The 24,182-nt window shown below is 42.4% G+C and overlaps 1 protein-coding gene and 1 pseudogene across 1 annotated transcript; both read right to left on the reverse strand.

The window, feature by feature from the left end:
- Positions 1-2,070: 2,070 nt before the first annotated feature.
- LOC120322241 lies at positions 2,071-6,082 on the reverse strand (annotated as a pseudogene).
- Positions 2,990-17,568, reverse strand: LOC120322240 (28S ribosomal protein S5, mitochondrial-like; the record flags this gene model as incomplete). The annotated part of the gene is given in 4 exon segments (XM_043207236.1): positions 2,990-3,210; positions 15,270-15,439; positions 16,316-16,878; positions 16,881-17,568. Coding segments are annotated over 2 exon segments (1,131 nt in total), but the record flags the coding sequence as incomplete, so codon positions are not given.
- Positions 17,569-24,182: the final 6,614 nt, after the last annotated feature.

Genomic DNA, 24,182 nt, shown 5'->3' on the forward strand with positions numbered 1-24,182 from the left:
AAATAAAAAAATATCAAATTATTTTTCAAAAGTGTGGGCGTGGCAGTTTTGGGCGTTAGAGTGGGCGTGGCAACATGAATCGACAAACTTGCGCTGCTTCTATGTCTCTGGAGTCTGTATGCTTAATATCAACTTTCTAGCTTTTGTACTTCCTGAGATCTCGACGTTCATACGGACGGACATGGTCAGATCGACTTGGCTATTGATCCTGATCAAGAATATATATACTTTATTTGGTGAGAAACGCTTCCTTCTGCCTGTTACATACTTTTCAACGAATCTAGTGTACCCTTTTACTCTACATAAGGGGTATAAAAACGCGCGGCTTAGTGCAAATCCTGATACAATCGCAGTCGCTGCGCAGTACGTAATTGTATGGCTGGCATACATTTTTTCCTGTATTGGCGGCTAATTATTCTTCAAAAATATTTAATGAAGTAAAATTGAATGATTATTTTAAACAAATAGTGCATACATTTTAGCTACCTTATTGACAAAACGAAAAAAAAAATTTTTTTTCTTTAAAATGTATTTTTTGTTTTTAAAACATTAAATATGTACCATATTAGCATTTTCAGAGAAAACATATGAAAAGTATTTGTCGAAATTGGATAAAAATTGAGAAAACTTCCTCAAAAACATTAATTTATGAGTATAAAATCTACTATTTATCTCAACACATAATCGGAAGGTACTAAAATTACTAAAAAAAATATTTTAAAAAAATTTTGAAAATATCTCAACTGGTTCGAGAGTTATGACTTTTGTAACCTTTTGTATCTAAGGCGCCACTGTGCGGCGCGTACTGAAAGTGATCTCTATTGACGACATCGGATCGTCTTACCTTGTCACTAAAGAACGACATTGCGTAATCTCTTATTTAGGGTTTCCTAACGCAGTCTTCCCGGATTGCTGCGCAGATCAACTTGAATCCTACTCTTGACAAAAGTAAAGCTTATGTGTTTCGTAATCTTAATGGCGGGAATCCGCGGGAAGATGATGCATTTGAATACCGTAAGTGTTGGCAGATAGAAAGATTGGCACTTTACATAAGCGGAGCTCCTAGAATTTTAATTCGATACAAACATCAAAGCTCGTCAAAGTCTTCATTTAACGAATGAGTGAGTTAGTACCTAAAACAAACATACAAAAAACTAATGTTAACAAAAGAACCAAAAAGGCCATTGGTTTGATTAATTGCCCATTTTTATTTTGCTTGAATAATGTAACGCCACTATTTTTTGCCTTTCGTTTAAAAATAAAAAACCGCAAGCTGAACCTGACATGTTAACAAACTAATGTGTAAGAACACATATATGGTAATTATGCATGCACACGCATGAGGACCGTTTAACATTTTTATTATGGAATAGTAATCAATGAATTCTCCTTAACAATACGAAAGGTTGGAATAAAACACTTTAATGATATATAATATATGATAATAATATATACTATTCGCACACAAAAGTGTGAATTGCGAGGTGATCATAGGTATATTATTTTGATAGGAACAACATTATCGTAAATGCAAATGCATTTACTTAATTTCAACAGCCCGCGTTAGCTTAGTATTACACACAAATTTCCTAAATATGGTATATGTACCCGACAAAACCTTGGTCGCACAAATTCCCTTTCAATATATGATTTAATATTGTTAGAAGATTTTTAAAAACTACCTCTTTGCAGATTGGGCGAATGAGAGCGATTATGCTTCGACTTAAAAATTCCAATACCATACAGTGGCATTACAAAATTTAACAAATAAAAAATGGTGGTAATATTATTGTTCTTAGAGTTTGTAATAAATAATAATTAATAATATAAAAGCCACATCAACATCAAGCTAGTCTGGAGCCCCAATTAAGGCAAAGAAAAATAATTTATTGTTTTTATAATATTCACTAAATATTATAAGATAAAAACTGGACCTAATTCGTATAAATTAATTAGGAAAAAGTAATAATTGTTATCTATGTAGGTAGGATTATACCACTTTAGCTTACCTAGATTTTTTTTGGCAATACCTTGGCCAAACCGAAAACTAAGTATTACGCTATTTCCATATAAAATAAATATTGATGAAACTACTTTTTATTTAATTTACATTTTATAACTTCATGAATTAGGCATACAAATTAACGAGCTTGTGTAGTCGAACATTAGCTTGATTCCGAAATCGCTCTGCTTTAATTTTATGTAAGTTATGTCCTTTACCATAAAATAAAATGGTACTGTGCTTTTTCGTTTTAAAACCATTTGATTTCCTAATGTGAAATGCATATAGTCAACTTCGTGGGTGATACGAGTTCGATTTGAATTAAGAATGGGCATTCCTTTTACATCAATAAATTTATTTCTTGTCTTTTGCTGTTGAACAATGTTTGAATTTGTTTGGTTAGCAATATACTGATAGGACCTTTGCGTCATCAGACCAATAAAAAATGCCTTAACAATATTCTGGAGGTTCGTAGACCCCTCAATTTTGGCGTATAAATCCTTGATACCTATAACATTACAAATTGTTTTGAATCGCCCGGTGACATACTAGGCCATATCCATCAGGTTTCTGAAAACAAAAAATTTTAGTTTTTCCGAAATCTGTACGAAAGTCGTGGAAAATTGTTCTATTTTCACAGAGGTTTATGTTGATTAGTTTTTGGCCTGCTCGGTTCTTTGATTTTCGAAGGGCCGTACGAACTTCTGGCGCTTTAGCGGTAGCAAATCCTGCCAAACCATTACAATTTCCAGTGACTGAAAGAACGGAATATCTTCGTTTTCTTCCCATATTTCCTTTCATAATGAAAACAATTTTGTTTTCTAAAACTCTTGTATCAAATGATATAAACTCTTCGTCGCCAACAGGATCAGGAGGTCCAATGCTTCGTCCGGGCATTTTACTTCCAGACCACCCTCGGTCTATTGGATTTAGTTTCATCATTTTAAAGTTTCCCATTGAATCACGTAATTTTAATATTCCATTTTCTCTATCTAAATTCTCGCTAAGTTTCTCTTGATTTATTAGTTCGTTTCCACGAATAAGAGGTGAATTCAATCCAGGCCATATGCGACCACATTTTCCAAATCCGATAGTTTGCCCTTTGTTAAGATCCTTTGCAACTTTTTTTCCACTTCCTTTCCCACGACCTCTTTTTTTTCCAGCATTGCTAACCGCAGTTACTCCTCGCCAAATGTCTTCAGCAGGTACTAAAAGAAAACCAAAAAAAAAAAGGTTTCAATTGGTTGATTCAATTTATATTAACGACATTTACGGTCTTTCTTTATATTATACCGCAGTTGTCGTAAATTTTTAGTTTTGTCAACAGTATGTGGTCTTCATATCATTTTTAATAAAATTGTTGAAATTAATAAAATTGTAAAAACTATTTCATTTTGGTATATCATTTATGTAAAGCGCATGAAATTTTTAAATTTCCAGCATATCGACAATATACTGGCAGTCCAAGTACAACGCACACCAAGAGAGTCCAAATACACCAAAAAATTAAAATCTGCTTTAGTAGTCCGATCATAACGAGAGATAGACCAATCGGAAGGTCCCTCAAAACCTAAAAGGATTGGAATTGGTTCAAAAAAAAGTAGGTGAAAAGAAAAGTAAAAATAAAAGAAAGTAAGAAAAAAGGAAAATTTATATAAATTTGGGCTGATAGAGCCAAAAAAATATTTAAAAAATCGTGTCATATAACTTTTTTTTATTAGGGTCAAAGTATATGCCCAAAAAAAAAGATTTTGGGAAACTTTTCAAGAATTAAATTTTTGTCAGTTTCTGCAACCACACCCCACACAAAACGGACGGACATGGCCAGATCGGCTATTGATCCTGATCAAAAATATGTATACTTTATATGGGAAAACGCTTACTTCTTCGTGTTACATAATTTACAACGAATGTACCTCTTACACTGAGTAACGGGTATAAATAATAAAGTAAAATTCCTGTACATTTGTTTAAGATTAAGTAATCATATATTTAATTCAATTAAATAATGCAGTACATATATACATTAAAAACTAGGTTACACAGAAATAGGGAAACAATGAAACAGAGATTGCATTTTCTATTTCCGTGAAAAAGTTTATTTTGAGTTCGTTTTGTTATTTTTTTTTTGCGTATATTTGTATATTTTCAAGGAAATAGGAAAATATACATGTTAGAAAGAGTGGCCTATTATGCGTAAACTTCCCTTCAGTAAAACTTCTTGGAAATTGTAATACCAGGTGTGGAATGTAAGGTTCGTATGAAATTAAAAATATATTTCGGTAATGCCTCTTTTTGTCTCTTTCTCACGCGGTTATCCAACTCTTAGTTCTATGTATGTGAAAAGTGGTGTCATCAACTTTCAACTTTGAAGAAATAACAATACTTAACAGAACAGAAAAACAAAAGAGAACGCTATAGCCTTGAATACTAGATACCGTTACTTAGCTGGTGGAAGTGCGAAGAGAAATGTCAACACTGACCGTTTCTGGCGGTTTGTGGGCGTAAGAGTGGCAAATCGATAGATATATACAAGACTAACAAAAAAATATTAAACATTTTCAAAAGTGTGGGCGTGGCAGCTTTGGGCGGTTTGAGAACGTTAGAGTGGGCGTTGTAACGAACTAATTTTGTTTGTCTGCTCGCTACGGAATACGTGCGGCTAGCTCAGTAGAGTTTGTGCGTTCGTCCCACCAAGTTTTATAGAAAAACGTGATCACCCGGTTACCAGTAATAACACTCGCAGTTTCGTTCTCGGGTCTTTATTTGAGCTCAGTTTACAATGTACTTCAATTGTCCGGACCGCGCTACCGCCCGGATACGTCGCAGACCCTGTTAGCAAGACGCCCAGTGAAAGACGAACGTTCCACCCTACCTTTCTCTTCTGTCGGGTGCGGTCGGACCTGGATGTGTGCTCGGCGGCCTGGTTCCACTGTCTTGCCGCTTTCGTCGTCCTGGGTGGCGCGGACCTTCGTTGTGGGCGCTTGTCGCGTGGGCTGAGAATTGTTGTCGTACGCAGACTCACGGAAGCTCACGGTTGTGATCCCCAAGGCAAACGCCTGTGGAACAGCAACGCGTCAAGCCCACGTCTGGTTCGGACTGGCGGCGCCGGTACCACGCCTGCTTGGATTGCACGGTCACACCAGGCTATCGCCTGGTTTAAGCACGCGATCTCCTACACAGTCCACCGGGTCTACACCACAATCCCTGCCGCTTCCTCGGGTGCCCGCTTAGGTCTAGCCTCTCCTGTTGTTTGCCTCCTGGCTACTCGTGCTTCGTCGTTTGGACCTCAGCTACCTGCGTCTCAGTTCGGAGACCTTCTCGTCCCGAACGTCTTGACGTAGCGATCTTGCTCCTTGGTGACTATCACGGTCGTAGCTCCTCTGCTGACTTCGTTCTAACGTTGTTGACTCGTACACTTGCTTTCCTTGACTGTTCCTCTCGCTTCCAGCGCTCGGCCTGTTTATATAGGCCTCCTCTAACGGTTTATCCCTTTGATCTCCAGTCTCCGGATCCAAAGTCCGTGATTTTACCGTTGGCCCGGTCCAAAGTTCGATTTGTCCCGTTATTTGCTTTTGAGCCTGCTGACTCTCCAAACTCTCTTTTCAGCAAGTCCGGAGTCTCCATCCTCTCTCTCTCCACTTCCCGAGTCTCCAAACTCTCTTCCTCTAGAGTCTCCAAACTCTCTTTCTCCAACCCAGAGTCTCCAAACTCTCTTTCTCCAGCCCAGAGTCTCCAAACTCTCTTTCTCCGGGCTTCGCACTGCCGTTACTACGCTTTGCCTTGTTGCGTAACTGGCAACGGCAGGCCCTCCTTATGCGATCACTATTTGCATTTGTGCGGAGTTGTAACTCCTCACATCTCCCCCTTTCTTCGGGAAAATCCGGCCCTGCGGTTACAGCGGAACACTCTTGGGATTCCGTCAACGCTCACAGCTCCGTCTCGAGTTCCACAGCGCCGATCTCCTTTGAGTATATTCCTCGTTCTTAATTTCAAACTTTGCCGCTCATTCGTACTTCCGTGATGCTTCTTCGTTCTACGCTCTTCTTCCCGCCTTCCACATTTTCGTCTTCTCGTCATCTGGTCACACCATTCGCCGTTGATCGATTGTTACCGATAGATCCCGATAACTTCCGTTGGGGCGGCGTTGCCACTTGGTGACCCTGGTATTTCCGTAGTGTGACCCGTCATGTGCTGTTTTTTCCGATGTCTTTGCCCATCGATTTACACTATCGAGTGCCGAACGACCGCCTTGTAATCGAGGCGCCCCTTCCCTAAGCACATGGTGACTCCGCAAATGCTGACAACAGAAGGAATTTTAGGTAAGTTTTCCTCTTAGAAATTTCCCTTTTCCCTTCCTTCATTCCACTTCCTCTTGGCAGCTTAGGACTCCCCCCCCCTCCTTCGATGGACCCAGATGTCGCGGATGGCTGCTTTCTCTTCGGGATTTCGCCTTCGGCATACACGTGAGTGCCCTATTTGGGTTTTATATATACATTTTCCTTCTCTTGTGTTTGCGCATGCTGACCTTTTGCTCTTCCTTGCTTTAGATGGCATCGACATAGACCCCTTTTCCTGGAGAAGGACCAGCACTTGCGGAAGGACTCTCTTTCCGGCCGCCCTTCGACCCACACGTGAGTTCCTGCCTGTGCTTTTCTTCTCTTTCATGTGCCCACTAACATTTACTCCTCTTCTCTTCCAGATTTCGCCCACATGTGCGCGTTCGTGTAATCCGTCCTTTTAAATAATGTGCTACGTGTTTTTGTGTTTGCGTTTCGTATTATTATTTTTTTTATTATTTAACTCCGGGCGGGATCAGCTACCTGGACATCGTTCACCAACCCAAACAATCGGATCCCAGTCGCCGCTACCCTTACTCGGAACCTTTCGTTTCCGCGGTGCAGGACCACGCACCGGCTGCTACCTCGGCGCTTGGCGTCCCGGATCACCGGCTCATCCATAACTCCGCGGGCCATTCCGCCTCCGGAATCGGAGCCCATCGCTGGACCTCTGATGCAGACGCCGTCAGCACCCAGGACGGCCGGGATGCGAGGACACCCACCGCTGGAGCGGATGACTGCCGCTGGAGTCCGGGCCTTGGGGTGTCCTTGGGTGATGGCCACACCCATGGCCCCTTCTCCAGCTCGGCCACAGTGTCCGGAGTTGGCGGAGCCCAACCGCCATGGACCGGCGCCTCTTCTTCTTTGGGCCCTTCGGACCCAACCGGCCATGTCCACGTGACGACCTGTTGCCGCCATCGTCTGCCTCCTTCAGTGTACTCCCTCACTTGGTGCGACATCCTGGCGTGCGGGGTCGGAGGGTCCTGTTTTCCACGGGGTCCTGGGGTTCCGGGTGGGTTGGTGGAGCCGTGGTGGACGGGCGGTCGGCACCGGTTGGGTGAGGGGCTGGGTGGCCAGTGCCGTGGCCTGGGCGTAGGTGGGATCCTCGCTGACGCTATGGGTGACGGGGTGGGGACGGCTCCGGGGTCTCTTCCTTCACCACTTCCTCCGAGTGTATGTACCGCGGAGTGGCGGGTACCTCTCCCCCTTTGCCACCGGCTTCTCCCTCCTCGTGCCAGGGGACCAGCTCCCATGCCGCGCACTCCTCCTCCTCTGCCCTTTCGAGCTCCTGGAGCCACCTTCTCTCCTCCTCCTCCTTGGTCCTCGCCCTCTGCTGGATTTCGTGCATGGCCGCCATGGCTGCCCGCTGCTGCATGCGGACGCGCGCTCCCTTAGGGGCCTCGTACTCCTCCCTCGCTGCCATCCGTTCCGGATGCGGGGCTTCCCTGGCCACCACTCGGTCGGCCTCCAGTCTCCGCATCTTCACGATGGCGTTTGCCATCGCTGCTGACGTCCCCCCGCTTCCTCTAGGGTTCTGCCTCCCCTCCTCAAACACAGGCGCGGTCCCCGGAAGGATTCGGTTATCGGCTCCGCTCCTGGCCCTCTTCAGCCGCCAGGTCCTCATTTCTTTCTTCGGGTCCTCCTCCCACTCCAGCTCGCTTTCGTCCGACGTGAATACGGGCTCCGGGTCCTCTCCCCGATCGTCCTCGGCACCACGCCTCGGAGCTAGGGTGGGCCGAGGGTTAGGCATACGCCTACCCCCCGACCGTCCTTGCCCCTCGTCGGGTCCTTCGACCCTCTGACCCCTAGTGGCCAGCCTCGTCGTGTGGTGCAATTCGGCAGTTGCGCTTATCTTGGTTGTCGAACTTCTTGTGACTTGAGCCCTTCGCTCGGCTCTCCATTACACCTCGGTTTCGCCGCTCCCTTTTAGACCTTTACCGTTATGTCCCACGGCGGCCTACGTCGGCGTCGATCTCTTCCCACCTTCTATCTGCTCTCTGGTATTGGTGCTTCGGGCCCGGTCTTTAGTCTGACTTTGTCGGTCTCCGACTCCAGACGCTCGTTCTTACGGTACTGTTTCCTTGACTCTCGTACTGTCCCTCCTTTTTTTCGGGACATTCAACGAGCTTATTGCCCGGTTGCATAGCCTCTTTGTGTTTCAGTCCTGGACCCGTAGTCTGTTTCTTCCTTCGTGGGTTTTTTCCTTCAGAGTCGGATCGGGTCCCCCTTTCCGGTGGTGGGCTGTTGACCCAGCTGGGTCCATCCTTCTATTCCATTCTTCCCCTCTGTCCCGCTTCCGTCGGGAATGTTCATTGGTGCTCTGGTTCGCTCGTGGCCTGCCTTCGTTGACTCTCGCCTTGGCCTGACGCTAGAACGGTTGTTGGCCTCGCAGTCTTCACCCGTTGACTCTCGCCCTGGCCTGACGCTAGATTGGTTAGCGACCCTCGTCCGTTCTCAGGTTCCGTTGTTCTTCCGCTTCCCGCCGTTAGTGGACTTATTATCCCCTGGTTTGGTTGTTGAGGCAATATTCTGGTCCGCTCGTGGTCTGCATCCGTTGACTCTCGCCTTGGCCTGACGCTAAAACGGTTGTCGGACCGCCGTCTGTCCCGTTGACTCTCGCCTTTGCCTGACGCTAGAACGGTTGTCGAGCCTCGTCCGCTCTCAGGTACTGTCATCTTCAGGCTGCCGCTCCTGTTTTCTTTTTCTTTCTGACCCTACTCTTCCCTGTGGTGGTTGTGCGGCAATACTCTGGTCTGCTCGCGGTCCGCAGCCGTTGACTCTCGCCTTGGCCTGACGACGTAATGGTTGTCGGACTCGCCGTCTGCATCCGTTGACTCTCGCCTCGGCCTGACGCGCTAGAACGGCTGCCGAGCCCGTCCGTTCTCAGGTGTTGTCATCTTCTCCTGCATGCCTTCCCTGCTTCCTTCTGACGGATCCGACTCCACGTTCTTGTCCCCATTCTCCTCCTGATCCTGCTGTTTTAGGTCGCTCACATGTACCGTGTTCCTTTTTGTTCGTCCGGTGGCGAATCTTACATATCACTGGCGATATGAAATCCACAATTTGATACGGTCCATCGAACCTCGAGCTATTTGGCCGCAAACCCTTCACCGCTTTAGACAAATGGTGCTCCTTGGCCCACACCACTTCACCAACGCTTGGCTTCCACTGTCTTCTCCGTAGGTTGTAATGCCTTGCTTGGTCCTGGGACACCCTCTCTAGGTTCCTGCGCACAATCTCGAAGACCTCTCTCATCTTCTCAGCGTTTCCTTCGGTGACTCTGGTTGCCTTCCCGTACCTAGCGTTTCTCTGTCATAGAGTGTGTTCGGTAGTTTGGCTCGCGGCCCTGTGTCAAAAATGCCGGTGAGTAGCCTGTGGAATCTGAAACACTGGAATTCACGCCAGCATGATTTCGGGCCACCTTTCATCCCAATCCTCCCTGTCCGGCAAACTGCGCTATCATTGTCTTCACAGTGCGGTTTGCTCTCTCTGTCGGATTCTCCTGTGGGGTATACGGTGCCGTAAACTGCTGCTTTATCCCCATGTCGTTGAGGAACTTCTTAAAAGCCCGGCTCGTGAACTGCACGCCGTTGTCCGTGATCACCACCTTCGGTACTCCAAATCGTGAGACTATGCGTTCCCTGAACGCTTTCTGCAACGTTTCCGCCGTGGCTGTTCGCAAAGGCACCAACTCCGTCCACTTCGAAAACCTGTCGATCAGTACCAACAACATACTGTTTCCGTGTTTCGACCTCGGTAGTGGTCCGACGAAATCGGCGCACACTTCGCCCAGGGCTCCTCCGGATGTGTCAACATCTTTCCCGCCGCCTGCCGCTGATTCGGTTTGAACCTGGCGCAGTCCTCGCACTTCCGAACGTAGGCCCTTGCGTCTCTCTGTATTCCTGGCCAGTAGTACCGGGCTGCAAGCCGTGCAATCGTCTTCCGACTGCCTACATGACCGGCTGCTGGGGCGTCGTGGTTTTCACGCAAGACCGTTTCTCTCAGCTGCCGCGGAACACATAGCTTCCAGGTCACTACATCTTCGTTCCCTGCTCTATGCGGAATCTGCCTGTAAAGGGTGCTACCCTCCCACACGTAGTCTGAGAACTTTTGAGGCTGTGCTTTTAGTTTTTCTCGCATTTTCTTGATCCAGCTGCACTCTGATTCGGCCCCCTTGTCCTGCGTTCTTCTCAGCATATCGGGTTCTGCTGAGACCGACTCTGGCAGTGGCTGCCTCGACAATGCGTCTGCTACCACGTTCAACCGGCCTTTCCTGTATGCTACCTCGAAGTCATACTGCTGCAGCTCCAACGCCCATCTGGCAATTCTTTCCGAAGGGCTTTCCATGCTGTTCAGCCACTTTAGCGCCATATGATCCGTCACCACCTTAAAGTGGTATCCCTCAAGGTACGGCCTTAGCTTCCGAATAGCCCACACAATTGCCAAGCACTCCTTCTCCGTTGTCGAGTAGTTCTTCTCGGCTCCGTTTAGGGTCCGGCTGGAGTATGAAATGACCCTTTCGCCATCTTCTGTGTCCTGCGTGAGGATTGCCCCAATCCCGTAGTCACTGGCGTCCGTTTGCAGGATGAACGTCCCGAAGTCGGGGCACGCCAAGACTGGGTCGGTAACCAATCTGGCTTTTACCTCCTCGAAGGCTTGCTGGTGGTCCTGTGACCATGTACCCTTGCGGAGGAGGTCGTTGAGTGGCCTTACGATGCGCGCGAAGTCAGGCACGAAACGTCGGTACCACGATGCGACTCCAAGGTATTGCCTCAGTTCTCGGACCGATGACGGTGGTTCTAGCTGGGCTATCGCTGCTACCTTCTCTGGGTCCGTGCCTATCCCTTGGCTTGTGACGCGGTGCCCTAGGTACAGAAGTTCTTGTTTGAAGAACTGGCATTTTTCCGGGTTTATTTTCAGGTTCGCTTTCTTCAAGCGACTGAATACCTCCCTGAGGTTTCTCTTGTGTTCCTCTAGGGTGCGGCCAATCACGATGATGTCGTCTGATACGCAAATGCATGCGGCGACATTTCCGGTCCAATCACCTGATCCAGGGCCCGTTGAAATGTGGCCGACGCGGAGTGTAACCCAAATGGCATCACCTTCCATTGGAACAGCCCTTTCCCTGGGACCGTGAAGGCCGTGAAGCCCCGGCTTGACTCTTCCAGTGGTATTTGCCAATACCCATCCTTTAGGTCCAGGCTGCTTATAAATCGCGCCTCCCTTAGTTGATCGAGGATGTAGTTTATCCGTGGCATCGGGTAGGCATCCTTTATGGAGTTCGCGTTTATCTGCCTGAAGTCCACGCATAGTCTCCATTTTCCCGTTTTCTTCTTCACCATGACTATGGGTGAGCTGTACGGGCTCCTTGAATGCTCTATCATCCCCATCCAGCAGTTCGTCCACCTTCGCGTTGATCTCCCCTTGAATCTTTGGAATCTTTTCCTTCATGGTTATCGTGTGCTCGGCTATACTCGACGTTCCGGTCATGGCTTGAAACTCGCGAGCTCTGTTTCCAGGAATTTGTCCACGTGGTCCTCTTCGCCGTCCTTTTGGACTAATGCGACCGACAACTTCTCCTCGAGCCACCCGTTGTGTCTGCCTCTGGCCGGTATTCGGATTTCATGACCGGCGCACTTGATCTCGGCCCCGACTTGCGTGAGGAAATTCCACCCCAGCACCAATGCATCCACTATCCCTGGTAATATTAGCAGGCTCATGACGAGTCGCCTGTTGCCGAACTCCACTCCTATTTCGAACTTTGCGTTGATTTCGCCACACCTTCCATCTGCCAACCTAACCTGCCGTCGTATCCTTGTAATCGCTCCCTGGGCAGCCAGCTTGTCCGCCCCGGTGTCGATCGTGGCCTTGTACGTGTCCCCACCGATCTTTACCGCTGTGGACAACTGCTGCTCCTCCTCGATTAGTTTTCCGGTTAGTTTGGAGAGGCGGCATCTTGCGACCCCGGCCCGTCTCTCTGCGGCTGGGATCGCTGGCCATTTCCCGCTCTCTGGCAGCATTCTGTGCTTCGGACTCCTACTTTCCCGCACATCCAGCAGAACAGCAGCCTCTGTTCTCGGCAGCCTCTTGCCCAATGGCCGTGTCCGCCGCACCTGCGACACGCTTCCTGTGGATTGGCAATATGGGTTGGGTTCTGACCCGGGTTGCCCCCTGACGTTGTTCCAGTGTGTCTCTGTGGTGACTGGCGGCCTCCATAGGGTCGTTTTGTCGCCTGGCCTGGACCGGGGTATATTGTGCCCACTGTTCCCGGGTATGCGTGCCTGGATCTCCTGAGTCCTCACACCTTCTGCACGTGACGTGTGTTGCGGCCGGGGCTTTGTTGCGGCTGTATTTGTGCTCTTCCGCAAATTCCTCCCGTTCCCTGTGCAGTTCCCCGTATTCATCTGCCAGGATCATGAGAGCCTCTAGGTCGTCCACGTGGTAGGATCTCAACGCTATTCGGAGGTCTGGCGTGCAGTTCTCCTTGATGAGCTCCAGCGTTTCTTTCTTCCCATACCCAAGGGGTCTTATAGGGTCTGCATCTCGACCATGTAGTCCTTGAATGCCTCCCTGAACCCTTGCTTCCTTTGTTGCCTTGTCCGCGAGCTTCGTGAATATCCCCTGGGCAGGAAATACGTCTGGAAACTGTCTATGAACTCGGCCCAAGTCCTCCAGTGCTTGTTGTTGGCTATGTACCACTTCAGAGCCTTTCCCTGCATTAATTCCGGCATGGCTCGGGGAATCATGTTCAGGTCCAACCGTATGTGTTTGCGGACCATTCCACCTGCTCCAGGAATTCGAGGGGTTTTTCTTCTCCGTCGAAGCGAAAAGACCACTCTCATACTTGCTCGCTACTTTCGCGTAGTCTGGCGGGCTGGGTCTGGGTCTTTCTGGACTTGGCCTCATTTCCCTGCTTGTCTCTCTCCGTTGCCCTTCTCGAAACATCTCCTCCATGTTCAGACTTGCGATTAAGTCATCGCCCTCGGGGTTCGTAAGTTTTATGCTTGGACCTCTTCTGTGCGGATATGCTGCCTCCAATTCTGTCCAGACTGCTGCGAGCTTTGGGTCGTTCTCTGTCTCTGCGTAGTACTCCGCTAGGGCTTTCCGCATGTCCTCTGTCCTTCCGGACAGCGATATGCGCAACCTCTGTGCGACATATGCGAAATCTTCCTTTTTGAGACGGTAGATCCAACTTCTACCCATACTGCTTTATTTGTGTTTACTGCCGGGATAATCACGTTATTTGGGCGCCAGATGTAACGAACTGATTTTGTTTGTCTGCTCGCTACGGAATACGTGCGGCTAGCTCAGTAGAGTTTGTGCGTTCGTCCCACCAAATTTATAATAACGTGATCACCCGGTTACCAGTAATAACACTCGCAGTTTCGTTCTCAGGTCTTTATTTGAGCTCAGTTTACAATGTACTTCAATTGTCCGGACGCCTCTCTCTCTCGTCGTAGCGTCGGACCTTCGCCTGGTATTGCCGCTGACGCGCGAGAAGGAAGGTCGAGGGCTTAGGGAAGCGTCACCGTTCCCAGACTAGGGTGAACAATTGGTGCTCTCAAAGGCCCTCGGGTGCCCGCTTAGGTCTGGCCTCTCCTGTTTTTTGCCTCCTGGCTACTCGTGCTTCGTCGTTTGGACCTCAGCTACCTGCGTCTCAGTTCGGAGACCTTCTCGTCCCGAACGTCTTGACGTAGCGATCTTGCTCCTTGGTGACTATCACGGTCGTAGCTTCTCTGCTGACTTCGTTCTAACGTTGTTGACTCGTACACTTGCTTTCCTTGACTCTTCCTCTCGCTTCCAGCGCTCGGCCTGTTTATATAGGCCTCCTCTAATGGTTTATCCCTTTGATCTCCAGTCTCCGGATCCAAAGTCCATGATTTTACCGTTGGCCCCGTCCAAAGTTCGATTTGTCCCGTTATTTGCCTTTGAGCCTGCTGACTCTCCAAACTCTCTTTTCAGCAAGTCCGGAGTCTCCAGCCTCTCTCTCTCCAGTTCCCGAGTCTCCAAACGCTCTTCCTCTAGAGTCTCCAAACTCTCTTTCTCCAGCCCAGAGTCTCCAAACTCTCTTTCTCCGGGCTTCGCACTGCCGTTACTACGCTTTGCCTTGTTGCGTAACTGGCAACGGCAGGCCCTCCTTATGCGATCACTATTTGCATTTGTGAGGAGTTTTAACTCCTCACAGCGTGGCAAACTTTTTTTTTTGCAAATCGATAGAAATTTACCAGACTAATAAAAAAATATCAAAACATTTTTCAAAAGTGTGGGCGTGGCCTTTTCAGATCGACTTCGCTATTGATCCTGATCAACAATATATATACTTTATTTGGTAAGAAACGCTTCCTTCTGCCTGTTACATACTTTTCAACGAATCTAGTGTACCCTTTTACTCTACATAAGGGGTAAAAACGCGGGCTTAGTGCAAATCCTGATACAATCGCAGTCGCTGCGCAGTACGAAATTGGCATACATTTTTTCCTGTATTGGCGGCTAATTATTCTTCAAAATATTAAATGAAGTAAAATTGAATGATTATTTTAAACAAATAGTGCATACATTTTAGCTACCTTATTGACAAAAACGAAAAAAAAAAATTTTTTTTCTTTAAAATGTATTTTTTGTTTTTAAAACATTAAATATGTACCATATTAGCATTTTCAGAGAAAACATATGAAAAGTATTTGTCGAAATTGGATAAAAATTGAGAAAACTTCCTCAAAAACATTAATTTATGAGTATAGAATCTACTATTTATCTCAACACATAATCGGAAGGTACTAAAATTACTAAAAAAAATATTTTAAAAAAATTATGAAAATATCTCAACTGGTTCGAGAGTTATGACTTTTGTAACCTTTTGTATCTAAGGCGCCACTGTGCGGCGCGTACTGAAAGTGATCTCTATTGACGACATCGGATCGTCTTACCTTGTCACTAAAGAACGACATTGCGTAATCTCTGATGCATTTTGAATACCGTAAGTGTTGGCAGATAGAAAGATTGACACTTTACATAAGCGGAGCTCCTAGAATTTTAATTCGATACAAACATCAAAGCTCGGTCAAAGTCTTCATTTAACGAATGAGTGAGTTAGTACCTAAAACAAACATACAAAAAACTAATGTTAACAAAAGAACCAAAAAGGCCATTGGTTTGATTAATTTCCCATTTTTATTTTGCTTGAATAATGTAACGCCACTATTTTTTGCCTTTAGTTTAAAAATAAAAAACCGCAAGCTGAACCTAACATGTTAACAAACTAATGTGTAAGAACACATATATGGTAATTATGCATGCATACGCATGAGGACCGTTTAACATTTTTATTATGGAATAGTAATCAATGAATTCTCCTTAACAATACGAAAGGTTGGAATAAAACACTTTAATGATATATAATATATGTAATAATATGTACTATTCGCACACAAAAGTGTGAATTGCGAGGTGATCATAGGAATATTATTTTGATAGGAACAACATTATCGTAAATGCAAATGCATTTACTTAATTTCAACAGCCCCGCGTTAGCTTAGTATTACACACAAATTTCCTAAATATGGTATATGTACCCGACAAAACCTTGGTCGCACAAATTCCCTTTCAATATATGATTTAATATTGTTAGAAGATTTTTAAAAACTACCTCTTTGCAGATTGGGCGAATGAGAGCGATTATGCTTCGACTTAAAAATTCCAATACCATACAGTGGCATTACAAAATTTAACAAATAAAAAATGGTGGTAATATTATTGTTCTTAGAGTTTGTAATAAATAATAATTAATAATATAAAAGCCACATCAACATCAAGCTAGTCTGGAGCCCGAATTAAGGCAAAGAAAAATAATTTATTGTTTTTATAATATTCACTAAATATTATAAGATAAAAACTGGACCTAATTCGTATAAATTAATTAGGAAAATGTAATAATTGTTATCTATGTATGTAGGATTATACCACTTTAGCTTACCTAGATTTTTTTTGGCAATACCTTGGCCAAACCGAAAACTAAGTATTACACGCTATTTCCATATAAAATAAATATTGATGAAACTACTTTTTATTTAATTTAATTTTATAACTTCATGAATTAGGCATACAAATTAACGAGCTTGTGTAGTCGAACATTAGCTTGATTCCGAAATCGCTCTGCTTTAATTTTATGTAAGTTATGTCCTTTACCATAAAAATAAAATGGTACTGTGCTTTTTCGTTTTAAAACCATTTGATTTCCTAATGTGAAATGCATATAGTCAACTTCGTGGGTGATACGAGTTCGAGTTGAATTAAGAATGGGCATTCCTTTTACATCAATAAATTTATTTCTTGTCTTTTGCTGTTGAACAATGTTTGAATTTGTTTGGTTAGCAATATACTGATAGGACCTTTGCGTCATCAGACCAATAAAAAATGCCTTAACAATATTCTGGAGGTTCGTAGACCCCTCAATTTTGGCGTATAAATCCTTGATACCTATAACATTACAAATTGTTTGAATCGCCCGGTGACATACTAGGCCATATCCATCAGGTTCTGAAAACAAAAAATTTTAGTTTTTCCGAAATCTGTACGAAAGTCGTGGAAAATTGTTCTATTTTCACAGAGGTTTATGTTGATTAGTTTTTGGCCTGCTCGGTTCTTTGATTTTCGAAGGGCCGTACGAACTTCTGGCGCTTTAGCGGTAGCAAATCCGGCCAAACCATTACAATTTCCAGTGACTGAAAGAACGGAATATCTTCGTTTTCTTCCCATATTTCCTTTCATAATGAAAACAATTTTGTTTTCTAAAACTCTTGTATCAAATGATATAAACTCTTCGTCGCCAACAGGATCAGGAGGTCCAATGCTTCGTCCGGGCATTTTACTTCCAGACCACCCTCGGTCTATTGGATTTAGTTTCATCATTTTAAAGTTTCCCATTGAATCACGTAATTTTAATATTCCATTTTCTCTATCTAAATTCTCGCTAAGTTTCTCTTGATTTATTAGTTCGTTTCCACGAATAAGAGGTGAATTCAATCCAGGCCATATGCGACCACATTTTCCAAATCCGATAGTTTGCCCTTTGTTAAGATCCTTTGCAACTTTTTTTCCACTTCCTTTCCCACGACCTCTTTTTTTTCCAGCATTGCTAACCGCAGTTACTCCTCGCCAAATGTCTTCAGCAGGTACTAAAAGAAAACCAAAAAAAAAAAAGGTTTCAATTGGTTGATTCAATTTATATTAACGACATTTACGGTCTTTCTTTATATTATACCGCAGTTGTCGTAAATTTTTAGTTTTGTCAACAGTAAGTGGTAAGTGGTCTTTATACATTTTTAATAAAATTGTTGAAATTAATAAAATTTTAAAAACTATTTCATTTTGGTATATCATTTATGTAAAGCGCATGAAATTTTTAAATTTCCAGCATATCGACAATATACTGGCAGTCCAAGTACAACGCACACCAAGAGAGTCCAAATACACCAAAAAATTAAAATCTGCTTTAGTAGTCCGATCATAACGAGTGATAGACCAATCGGAAGGTCCTCAAAACCTAAAAGGATTGGAATTGGTTCAAAAAAAAGTAGGTGAAAAGGAAAGTAAAATTAAAAGAAAGTAAGAAAAAAGGAAAATTTATATAAATTTGGGCTGATAGAGCCAAAAAAATATTTAAAAAATCGTGTCATATAACTTTTTTTTATTAGGGGCAAAGTATATTCCCAAAAAAAAAGATTTTGGGAAACTTTTCAAGAATTAAATTTTTGTCAGTTTCTGCAACCACACCCCACACAAAACGGACGGACATGGCCAGATCGGCTATTGATCCTGATCAAAAATATGTATACTTTATATGGGAAAACGCTTACTTCTTCGTGTTACATAATTTACAACGAATGTACCTCTTACACTGAGTAACGGGTATAAATAATAAAGTAAAATTCCTGTACATTTGTTTAAGATTAAGTAATCATATATTTAATTCAATTAAATAATGCAGTACATATATACATTAGAAACTAGGTTACACAGAAATAGGGAAACAATGAAACAGAGATTGCATTTTCTATTTCCGTGAAAAAGTTTATTTTGAGTTCGTTTTGTTATTTTTTTTTTTGCGTATATTTGTATATTTTCAAGGAAATAGGAAAATATATATGTTAGAAAGAGTGGCCTATTATGCGTAAACTTCCCTTCAGTAAAACTTCTTGGAAATTGTAATACCAGGTGTGAATGTAAGGTTCGTATGAAATTAAAAATATATTTCGGTAATGCCTCTTTTGTCTCTTTCTCACGCGGTTATTCAACTCTTAGTTCTATGTATGTGAAAAGTGGTGTCATCAACTTTCAACTTTGAAGAAATAACAATACTTAACAGAACAGAGAAAAAACAAAAGAGAACGCTATAGCCGAGTTCCTTGAATACTAGATACCCGTTACTTAGCTGGTGGAAGTGCGAAGAGAAATGTCAACACTGACCGTTTCTGGCGGTTTGTGGGCGTAAGAGTGGCAAATCAATAGATATTTACAAGACTAACAAAAAAATATTAAAACATTTTTCAAAAGTTTGGGCGTGGCAGCTTTGGGCGGTTCGAGAACGTTAGATTGGGCGTGGCAAACTTTTTTTTTTTGCAAATCGATAGAAATTTACCAGACTAATAAAAAATATCAAAACATTTTTCAAAAGTGTGGACGTGACCCTTTTGGGCGATTTGTGGGCGTGGCAAAATGGGTCAACAAACTTGGGCTACGCTTTTATAGTTATTAAGATCTCGACGTTTATACGGACATGGCCAGATTAACCGGGTCGATCGATTGATCCTGTTCAAGAATATATATGCTTTATATAGTCGGAAACGCTTCCTTTTCCCTGTTACATACTTTTTAACGAATCTAGTATACCCTTTTAGTAACGGGTATAAAAATTGTATTACATTAATTAGAAACAATTACTCCTTTAGGATTTAAGACATTTCGTTTTCTTGTAAGATGCTCTATTTTCTGTTTAATTTATTGGCATAGTTGGAATGTTTTACTTTAGATTTGATTTTCTCAATCCAATATAGCAGTAAAAAAAAAAAATGTTTCCTATCAAATTATTGCTTTAAATTAAAATGTTTTAGCTAGCGTTGCGTAGCAAGCGTTGCGCATCGTAGGAATTTAGTGGTTTGTGATACCATATAACCAGATCCAACTGCAGCACCACTTCTATATAAATTAACATGATCTCCCAGCAACAAAGGAGTTACCAAGCGGATCAGGCAAAGACGGCTTGATCGACGTGTAAGGACAACATTGTCCGGAGACGTTGCACAACGACGGTTGCTTAAATCTTAAAATTACAAAAATAAAAACAAGAGAGAACGCTATAGTCGAGTTCCTCGACTATCCGATACCCGTTACTCAGCTAGAAAAAGTGCGAAGGAGAGTAATCAACAGTTTTTGGCGGCTTGTGGGCTTTAGAGTGGGCGTGGCAAAAAGTTGTTTGGCAAATCGATAGAAATTTACAAGACCAATACAAAAATGAAAAAATATAAAAACATTTTTCAAAAGTGTGAGCGTGGCAGTTTTGGGCGGTTTGTGAGCGTTAGAGTGGGCGTGGCAACACGAATCGACAAACTTGCGCTCCGTCTATGTCTCTGGAGTCTGTATGCCTAATCTACACTTTCTAGATTTTGTAGTTCCTGAGATCTTGACGTTCATACGGACGGACAGCCGGACATGGCCAGATCGACTCGGCTATTGATCCTGATCAAGAATATATATACTTTATATGGTCGGAAACGCTTCCTTCTGCCTGTTACATACTTTTCAACGAATCTAGTATACCCTTTTACTCTACGAGTAACAGGTATAATGAAGTAAATGCTCTTTTGTGTTAATAAGACATACTTAAGACGAGTTATAGCGACTTGGAGGGTAAAGTAAATTCAAAAACCTCAGAAGCACAGATTCCACAGTGTCAAAAAATAAGTAAAGAAGACACAGTTCCAAGCGCACTCGCGACATAGAAAGTAAGTTTTAAATAAAAGCTGCATGAAGTTTAACCTTCTAAGCCCCAAAAGTGCCTTGAGGCACTTATTCATATTTCCAAAAATAATAAAAGCTTTTTAACATTTAAATTTTTAGTAGTTAAAAATATATGTTTAAATATGTACAGCTGTGTTCATAAAAATAGCAGTGCTCATGAGCTGCAACTTTAAACTTAATTATACCCGTTACTCGTAAAGTAAAAGGGTATACTAGATTCGTTGAAAAGTATGTAACAGGCAAAAGGAAGCGTTTCCGACCATATAAAGTATATATATTCTTGATCAGGATCAATAGCCGAGTCGATTTGGCCATGTCCGTCTGTCCGTATGAACGTCGAGATCTCAGGAACTACAAAAGCTAGAAAGTTGAGATTAGGCATACAGACTCCAGGGATATAGACGCAGCGCAAGTTTGTCGAATCATGCTGCCACGCCCACTCTAACGCCCACAAACCGCCCAAAACTGCCACGCCAACACTTTTGGAAAATTTTTAATATTTTTTCATTTTTGTATTGGTCTTGTAAATTTCTATCGATTTGCAAAAAAACTTTTTGCCACGCCCACTCTAACGCCCACAAGCCGCCCAAAGCTGCCAAGCCCACACTTTTGAAAAATGTTTTGATTTTTTCATTTTTGTATTAGTCTTGTAAATTTCTATCTATTCGCCAAAAAACTTTTGGCCACGCCCACTCTAACGCCCACAAACCGCCAAACCTGTCCTTCGCACTTACACTAGCTGAGTAACGGGTATCAGATAGTCGGGGAACTCGACTATAGCGTTCTCTCTTTTATATATCAAAAAGTAAGTGAATGTTGACAAATTTAATTTTGTTTTAACTTTGTGATTATTTTAAACAAAAACAAAGAAATTTATTATTCAAAATGCTCTTAATTTTTTTACATTATTATTAATTTAAACAAAAAGGTGCTGTTTGCAGCTGTTCATAAAAATAGCAGTGAGTAATGAAAACAGTGGAATTAGTTGAAAAAAAAAAACATTGTTGTACTCCAAAAACTATTTTAATTTGTTTGTTTGGGTTAATACTTAGTCGTGAACCCTTTATTTTTTATTACGGCCTGGCATCTGCAAGGCATAGAATCCACCAAGTCCTGAAAGCGCTTGACAGGGATCCCTCCCATGATTTTTGAACAACCACCCAAAGCTATGATCGATATGTTGAATCCAGTTCGCTGGTATGTTTGGGGTCGTTATCTTGCTGAAACGTCCATTTTAGTGTCATTTCCCAATCGGCTTAAGGAAACAACATTTTCTAATATGTATGTTCACATATACAGTACGATCCATGATCCCATCAATTTCGTTTCTTCCTTATAGACATTCCATTCGACAACAAGAATGCGATTTTATTGGAATAATCATAGCGGAACTTGAAAAAAAATAACATTACTCGATTGCATTTCTCGCACTGCTATTTTTGTGAACACAGCTGTATGTATAGAAGCTCTCAAAAGCTTTTAAGGGTACGTTTTATTTACATTTGCGCAGAACATGTGTTACACCGCGTATGCAATTTCAGCTGTAGCAAAGTGCGATTTGTTTCATCGTAGACACAATGCATTAGCACTAAATGCAACTTACATTCCACGCCCAAACTTTTGAAAAATGTTTTGATATTCTAAGATTTTTGTATTGGTCTTGTAAGTTTATATCGATTTGTCAAAAAGTTTTTGCCACGCCCACTCTAACGCCCCCAAACCGCCCAAGCTGCCACGCCCATTTCATTTTGTACTAGTCTTGTAAATTTCTATCGATTTGTCAAAAACCCACTCTAACGCAAACAAACCGCCAAAAACTGTCAGTATTGAAGACTCCTTCGCACTTCCACTAGCTGAGTAACGGGTATCACATAGTCGGGAAACTCGACTATAGCGTTCTCTTTTGTTTTTTTTTTACTCTCAAAAGCCCAAGAGTGCCTTGAGGCACCTATCACTTTTTCTCACCCTACAGGTAAACGAAAGCTTCTACGTTATTTTTATTAGCATATTTGAGTTCAGAAGGCACAAGTTACTTTAGAAAAATTATTATTTTATTGAATTTCATTCATTATTTTAGAATTTGGCATTAGAGTGTTAAAAATATAAAAGTAGTTAAAGACATTACCAAAATCCTTGGAAGATGATATGGTTTTTTCTTATTTTGACACACCTCACATTTTTAAGGCCATAATAGACCGTTTACATTTCATACAAACAACCAGTATACCTGATGGAGAATGAAATGTTAACACTCCTGCATGGAAATATTACTTCTCTTTAATAGGGAATAAATCTCTACAAGGAAGTAGAGAAAGAAAATTTTTTATGACCTACGACTATAATGAAGCCGCATCATTTAACGCAAAATACAGAGCAGCGCGTATGTGTGTATTTATCTCCGAAACATAAATATGAAGAAGAATAAACGCGACTTACACTCTAAGTGGTGCTCTTTGGACAGAATAGCTCGGGATGATTATCTTGCTGATCTTCTGGACCCTAAACATAAATTTTCAGATTATATTTCGTCTACTGTCAGTAAGGTCAGGGTGTTCTTGTATTTTTAAAAAGGTTGTCAAAGAAATTTAATGAACCATTCATGACTAACATCTTAATCATATCGATAGTCCATCCGATTCTTGAGTATCACATGTTCGGAGTCCATAGTACGAAGTTCACTGAGACTGCATTGAATCGGTTTAAAAAAAACCTCTTACTGTTTGCCTTACGACGCCTAAATTAATTCCTCATAAGTCCAGTAGACTTATATTAACTAACTTGCCTTCCCTAGCTAAAAGCAGAACGATGCTTAAAACAAGTTTTTATTTGTAATCTTATTCGTGGTGAAGTTGAAAGTCCCGACTTGGATAGTCGGCAAAAATTCTGTTCGTAGCAGATTTATTAGAAATTACATACCCCTAATTTTAAATCATTGTAGTTCTAACTACGAGTTGCATGACCCCTACAGAGTTCCGACTATAATAGACTTTACAATATTATCTCTAAATATGACTTTTTTAAAGCGATCATTACTAACTTATTAATCACAAAATTAGATCTTACTTATAATATCGTTTTTTGTCTTTGCATTAAAACTTATTTGCATTTATATATATATATATATATATATGAAATATATGAATATATATATATATATATATATGTATATATACTAGTTGGCCCTGTGCGCTTCGCCGCATGCAGTCTTTAAATTCAGTGAAAAATTCCTAGAATTTGTTATATGAAAGTCATTTATTTTATTTGAAAATTGTTATTTTCAATCCAAAACATTTGGATAAACTATATTTTTCACTGCATCATCTTTTTTCATTGCGCTATCAAAAGATTTAATGATATCAGTGCGCCTGGCAATTTTTCTTGAATGTGAAAATTGATTTCATTGACATGTACATCTTTTGGTGACAATATTGCTCGTTCTGTCAACCAATCGTGATTTCTGTGATTTTGAATTATATTTGGAAAAACGCTTTCTATTAATTCCCCTTTAGATTGTAGAATTGTACAAAAATTGTTTGGCAAAGTGATCAAGCCATTTGTATTTGGAACTTTGCCACTTCCGATTTCTAATATTTGCTTCGAAAACCGTTCTGCAGATTGATCATAGTGCTATTGAACACATGTTTATTTTCAATGTCAATTTTTGGACATATCGCCACATGAAATAATACTTCAAGCAAGCATTGACCTGATCTGCTAACGTTGCACGTGGAATGACGGGCACTGTTTGTCGGAAATCTCCTGACAAAAAATACCTCAGGGAAATAAGTATATGTGTAATGATTATTTTTACTGTTTATGAGCCT

Source organism: Drosophila yakuba, unplaced genomic scaffold, assembly GCF_016746365.2.
Source record: "Drosophila yakuba strain Tai18E2 unplaced genomic scaffold, Prin_Dyak_Tai18E2_2.1 Segkk24_quiver_pilon_scaf, whole genome shotgun sequence".
Lineage (NCBI taxonomy): Eukaryota > Metazoa > Arthropoda > Insecta > Diptera > Drosophilidae > Drosophila > Drosophila yakuba.